Below are 6,598 nucleotides of genomic sequence, written 5' to 3' on the forward strand. Positions count from 1 at the left end.
TCTCCTTGAATACCGCAACACTCCAGTTGACAACTTCAAATCACCAGCCCAGCTGTTGATGAGCCGTGGACTTCGCTCAATCCTTCCCAGCACCAACCAGCAGCTGCAACCTGAGGTCGTCAGCTACAAGGAAATGCATGAAAAACGTGCACAGAGACAACAACAACAAAAGCAAAACTACGACAGGTCAGCTAGACCACTGCCACCACAGATCGACGGAGAGTCAGTTAGAATCCAGGAGCATGGCCTCTGGAAGCCAGCAGTCGTCATCCAGCCAGCTGACACTGAACGCTCATATCACGTCCGCACCGCAGAAGGAGCGGTGTACCGCCGCAATCGTCGTCACTTACTGAACACAAAAGAACAACACACTGATGAGATGAACTGTTCCCCTGAAAGAGAACGTGATGGACTAAACACACACACACAGCACAACATACACCATACTTACCTGCAACACCACAAGAGCTGTTGACTGACACAGAAGCATGCTCAGCATCATATCGCACAAGGTCAGGAAGAGAGGTCAAGCCCAGAGCTGTCCTAGACCTGTGAAATGTCAAAGGGTGTAGGCGGATCGCTGCCCTGAAAGAGTTCCAGACTGTAAACTTGTTATTGAAAGTTCACTTGAAATGCTTTGGTATTGTATTTGTTTGAAATGTTAAGATGTCATTTCTACAGTGAAAGCTGAGTTGCTGAGAATCCCTTGTTCGAAAAGTAACAGTATGTTGGATCATTGTTTCAGAGTCTATGTTGATTCAGTTGGTGTAGTATGCAATATAAATGTTTACTTACCTTGAGTTCAAACTACAGAGCATGTTTTCAAAAGAAACGCTTAGAATATGTAAACATTTTATTTTGTTTAAAAGGGGGATGTAATATTCATATGTGTAAACATTCTGAATTATAATTGGATGCATTTTACCGCTGTATCATACTGTGCTATGATTGGTTAAGACCACCCAGAGGGTTAGGCCATGGTCAGTTGATCATGGTTGGAGATAGGTGAACATGCCAGTTGTAGCTAGCTAATAAAAGAGCTGTGTTAAGAAATATCCTGTAGTACTGCGTTTTATAATTTTGTACAAAGCGTACAAAACAAGACAGGGGGCTAACTCCAACCTTGTGGGGATCCAGAGAAACTGCGTATACTGGACACATTGACCTTCGCCCCCGCTTGACAAGCACTACTGTTCAGAAACGACCTGGGAAGTAGCTACTTAGTAGCCAATACCAGGGTGACAGTCACAGTAAGCACACGCATACAACTCATGAAGCAATAGTACAATCGAAAATAAACAATCGTCAGTTTTATAACTGAAAATGTACAATTATTTGTGTAAAATGAACAGTGAAATACGGCTCACACTCATCCTCTGTTTTTAAAACTGAAATCCATACTCTTGCAGTATGGTAGCTCAATATATGGTAGGCCTAGTTGTGTGGTAAGAAACGGAAGGGGGAAGAAACTCAATCAAAACCGTCTAACCTATAGCAGGGCGCTTTCGACATGCACCCACTACTTTCCTTTCGGCACAAAATAAATGTTGCTTCAGAGTCAGAGAGTGTACGGTGCTGCAATTGTGCTGGGAATCATGTTCCTGACTGTGAGGTGCCCTGTGAGGGTGAAGAAGGTTGGAGTAGCTGTCCAGTAGGTCTCCTATGCGGAGTCAGTGCACGTTGTTGAGGGAGATAGTGGAAATGAGGAGGAATTAGCAGTGGATTACACCGTAGCCAGCTGAAAATGTAATTCACCTGTTGAGAGATCCTGAAACACTGATCTTAAAGAAGGTGGATTATGTTGCTTTCACTGCGCAGGTGTTAAACTTGACAAACTAACAAGAAGTTCCGTTTTCACCCCATCCAGTAGGTGGCGGTAATACACCATTGATTCATATATTCCGCCCTTAAAGAAGAAGAACGCATCCGGAAGTTTACATCCTTGGTTTTTAACCTTGCGTGTTCTTACTCAGTCAAACAACGTTTGAAGGTGAGTTTGTGATATGTTGAACTAATTATGAGCGTGCCTAAAGCATGACTTCCATTGACAATCGTCGGTGATAGAGCAAATGGTGTAATAACGGGTACCAAGGGCCAATAGCGTAGCTATCTACTGTTAGCGTTAGCTACCTAGCTTGTTTTCTTACTAGTTAGCTGGACACATGACATTTTTAACAACGCTTTTTTCTGATAAAAACGAGTTAATTGCATCCGCCGTGGAGCCCAGTTTAATAATATGACCATATTTACCAACTGCTTGCCGTCGATTTGAAGTAATCACGAAAAAGCAGGCCTTATTGTAGGGACATTTTCACCCTGCCAGCTACTATTAGTTATATTGAGCACCGTGGTGTAACCGATGTGAAATGGCTAGTTAGTTAGCGGTGGTGCGCGCTAATAGCGTTTCAATCGGGTGACGTCACAGCGCTATGTGAGAGGTGAAGAAGTTATTCCCCTTGCTCGGTAAGGGCCGCGGCATTTGTGGCGCGATGGGTAACGATGCTTCGTGGGTGTCAGTTGTTGATGTGTGCAGAGGGTCTCTGTTTCAAGCCCAGGTTGGGGCGAGGAGAGGGACAGAAGCTATATTGTGGCACCTTCCGAATGTTCTATTCCTAGCTTATTGTTGGCAATGATACATGCTCATGTATAGTTAAAATGTAAACAACAAAAAAGGTTGCTGGATCAAATCCCCGAGCTGACAAGGTAAAAAAATCTGTTAACCCACTGGTCAGCATTGTAAATAAGGATTTGTTATTAAGTCACTTGCCTAGTTAAACATGTAATTATGTAAGCTCGTTTGTCACTAGACCAGAAATATTCCGACGTTTTCATTTTTCCCTACTTTCTCATTACGCAGACATAAGCACAGTTGACACAATCGAGGTGCGGATATTTACTTTCTACACAAGTTGTATTTTTCCCAGTTTCGTCCGAGGAACAGATTGTGGTGGTAAAATAAAAAGGGATACAGTTTTTTGTGCCATTTAGGCGATATTTTTAATTTTTTATTATTCACCTTTATTTAACCAGGTAGGCAAGTTGAAAACAAGTTCTCATTTACAATTGCGACCTGGCCAAGATAAAGCAAAGCAGGTCGAATTCAATTCGAAGCATCACTCCAATCAAAACAGGCTCTGCGAACATTCGATTCCATTAATTTGCTATGGGCTCGCGCTAGTGTTCCAGCTTAGCCAACGTTCTTTTGCTGTTTTTCAGCCTTGGGTGAATTTTGACTCGTTCTATTGTCCAGCCAATTACTAGCTGAGAGGCAAAACATATACAGTGCAACCATCTTTTTAAGTAGCTAGTTAGCTAACTCAAGTTAAGGCTACCTGGTAGAACCCATGCAGTCTGATTTCACCTCAGAGAAAATACCAGATATACATAACGGAAACAATTGGCTAGGTGTCTCTGGTCAGTTAGCAAGTCAACTCTACTTGTGATGAGAAACGTGGAAGCTGTTACCTAGCTATCTATGACCTTAGAAAATCAGTGTTTGGAGTGTAACTTGACTTGGCAGAGTGAAAATCACCCTCCACTGTATCTGCCGCTTTTTACTAAACTATCTGCAGATCCACCTACCTACTAGCCTACCATGGCTGAACCCAAGTCCATGGAGTCCCCAGGTTCTGGCTGTGGTGTTCCATCACAGAGAAGCTCACAGAGGGATCCAGAGATGGTCTCAGTGAAGCTGGAGGACTGCAGTCAACCACTGGAAGTCAATGTGATTATGATAGGGGAAGAGAGAGAACTTAAAGTAGAAGAACAGAAGGTAGAAGTTAAAGAAGAAGAAGAAAAGGTTGTGGAGGAGAAGAGAGCAGTCAAAGAGGAGGAGATGGAGGTTAAAGAGGACCATGAGGAGATGGAGATTAAAGAGGAGGTGGAGGAGAAGAGAGCAGTCAAAGAGGAAGAGATGGAGATTGAAAAGGAACACAAGGATTCAGAAGTCAAAGAAGAGCTGGAGGAGAAAGCAGTCATCAAGGAGACGGAGGAGAGAGGTGTGAAAGAGGATGAGGAGACAGAAGTCAAAAAGAAGAGAGGACTAGAAGAAGAAGAGGAGAGAGAAGTCAAAGAAGAAGAGGAGAACAGGGAAGTGTCTGATCCAGATCTAGAGGAAGAGGAGGAAGAAGTAGACAGTATCACTAACCCAGGTAAGTTCAGGTGTGGAGTAGGGAGAGAGGTTGGTGCCTTGGTGGCCACAGGGGATTCTAAAACTCTTATTGTGTGTATGCTTGCATCAACAGGACTATTAAACCCCCTCCAATGCTCTGTTCCTGATTATAACCCTTTATCTGTCCATATTCTCACAGGAGAGAGCTCCAGGCCAGGTTCAGACAGTGAGCCCAGTTCCACAGCATCAGGAAAGCATCAACAACACGGACGGAGGAACTCAAGACAGAAACATCATCACTGCATGGACTGCTTCACTAGTTTCTATGAGCCAGAGGAGTTGAGAAGGCACACTTGTAGGCCCCACCCCTGCTCAGATTGCAGAGGCAGTTCTGTGTGTCCAACTCACCTCATACCACGCAAAAAGACTATCAAAAGAAAGAAGACTTACCCCTGTGGTCAATGTGGGAAGAGTTTTCAGGCACCAAGCAAACTAAAGAAACACCAGATAACTCACACAGGAGAGAAGCCTTTCCACTGCTCTGTTTGTGGGAAGAGTTTTCCTCTTTCACAGACCTTAAATAGACACCAGCTGATCCACACAGGAGAGAAGCCTATCCACTGCTCCCAATGTGGGAAGGGCTTTAAGCGACCTGATTCCCTGAAAAATCATCTTAGAATACACACGGGAGAAAAGCCTTTCCATTGCTCTCAATGTGGGAAAAGTTTCAGTCATTCAAACTACTTAAAGACACACCAGCGAACTCATACAGGAGAGAAGCCTTACCACTGCTCCCAGTGTGGGAAGAGTTTCAATCAGTCTTCAGATCTAAAGATACACCAGCGAACTCACACAGGAGAGAAGCCTCACAAATGTTTTCAGTGTGGAAAGAGTTTTAGTCATTCAAGCTACTTAAAGACACACCAGCGAACTCACACAGGAGAGAAGCCTTACCACTGCCTTCAGTGTGGGAAGAGTTTCAATCAGTCTTCAGATCTAAAGACACACCAGCGAACTCATACAGGAGAGAAGCCTTATCACTGCTCCCAGTGTGAAAAGAGTTTCAGTCAGTTTTCAAGTCTGAAGACACACCAGCTAACTCACACAGAGAATAAGTCATACCACTGCTCCCATTGTGGAAAGGTTTTCAGTCTGTTGCACCACCTAAATAGACACCAGCAAACTCACAAAGGAGAAAAGGCTCACCAATGCTCTCAATGTAGGAAAAGTTTCAGTCAGTCATCAAATCTGAAGACACACCAGTTAAAGTATCACAGCCCTGACACCGGACAGAGTTCTGTTGCTTTAGAAGAAAGTCAACTTCAAACCACAGAAGTAAAACACATGTAAACACATCTTATGATGTTAAAGGAGCAGAGCAGTTTTAATAAGGTTGAAATAACACTTTTTAACACTGGATTTTCAGCCTATTCAGGTGTGATAGAGTTTTTGTCCCAGAGCATGACATCACAATCTGATCTGACCAATCATCTTTTATTTGCATATGTATCCTCTTATATTGAAGAGGTTTGTGGGGTAGGCTCTAGTGCAGGGTTACCCAACTGGCAACCCGCGGGTAGTTTTGATTGGCCCCCCCCAAGTTTTCTGGTCCAAAAAATCTAATAATGTATCATTTTGTATTGTAAAAACACCAGCCAATCAGCTCCAAGTGATTTGAATTTTGAAAATCTGTTCTAAAGCATTCCCACGCATAAGATTAATATATGTTATCATATACAAATGTAAGCAAGGTTTGAAATTATTATGTTTTAATAAAAGGTTATCGGTTTGGGCTTCCTGTATTCAATTTGTTCTGGCCCCATAACCATCCGGGCGAGGAAAAAAATATCTGAATCTGGTTGATGATCCCTGCTCTAGAGTCTAGAGGCGATCCTATCCACCAATCAGTGCTGTGTATGTAAATATATTTCCATTTGTATCAACACGCCCCCACAATCAGACTGAGCATTCCAACGGCTAAAGGAGGCTCAGGGAAATAAATGGTAAACAATATAGTTGGAGTCATTTTCATGAAATAAACACAGTGATTTACAAATAAAAACTCTACATTAACAACATTTATAATATAGGTAATATATTCCATTTAGCAGCCGGTTTTATCCAAAGCGACTTACAGCCATGCGTATGGGTGGTCCAGGGACTCCAACCAACTACCCTGGCGTTATAAGCACAATACTCTACCAACTGAGCTACAAAGGACCACCCCACCTGTTATTCTACAGTAGAGCAGGGGTTATTGTATTATCCATCACCTCACCTGTTATTCTACAGTAGAGCAGGGGTTATTGTATTATCCATCAGCCCACCTGTTATTCTACAGTAGAGCAGGGGTTCTTGTTTTAGCCATCACCCCACCTGTTATTCTACAGTAGAGCAGGGGTTCTTGTATTAGCGTTGACGTTACTTGTCTGATCATCTCGATCACTGCTCAGCATTTACACAATCGATTGTTTTACCACTTCAACC

At 43.0% G+C, this 6,598-nt stretch overlaps 1 protein-coding gene across 1 annotated transcript; it reads left to right on the top strand.

Annotated features, from left to right (window-relative positions):
• Positions 1–1,899: 1,899 nt before the first annotated feature.
• On the top strand, positions 1,900–5,900 carry LOC106564164 (zinc finger protein 436). Its single transcript, XM_014130190.2, has 3 exons — positions 1,900–1,990; positions 3,573–4,151; positions 4,311–5,900. The coding sequence occupies exons 2-3, from the start codon at positions 3,596–3,598 to the stop codon at positions 5,459–5,461; spliced, it is 1,707 nt and encodes a 568-aa protein (XP_013985665.2). The 5' UTR covers positions 1,900–1,990; positions 3,573–3,595; the 3' UTR covers positions 5,462–5,900.
• The last annotated feature ends 698 nt before the right edge of the window (positions 5,901–6,598 follow it).

This window comes from Salmo salar, chromosome ssa12 (genome assembly GCF_905237065.1).
Source record: "Salmo salar chromosome ssa12, Ssal_v3.1, whole genome shotgun sequence".
Taxonomy (NCBI): Eukaryota; Metazoa; Chordata; class Actinopteri; order Salmoniformes; family Salmonidae; genus Salmo; species Salmo salar.

Coding starts and splice junctions, on each gene's coding strand:
- LOC106564164 (XM_014130190.2), top strand. CDS start 3,596: ATGGCTGAACCCAAGTCCATGGAGTCCCCAGGTTCTGGCTGTGGTGTT. Junction 4,152..4,310: donor AGACAGTATCACTAACCCAG/GTAAGTTCAGGT, acceptor ATATTCTCACAG/GAGAGAGCTCCAGGCCAGGT.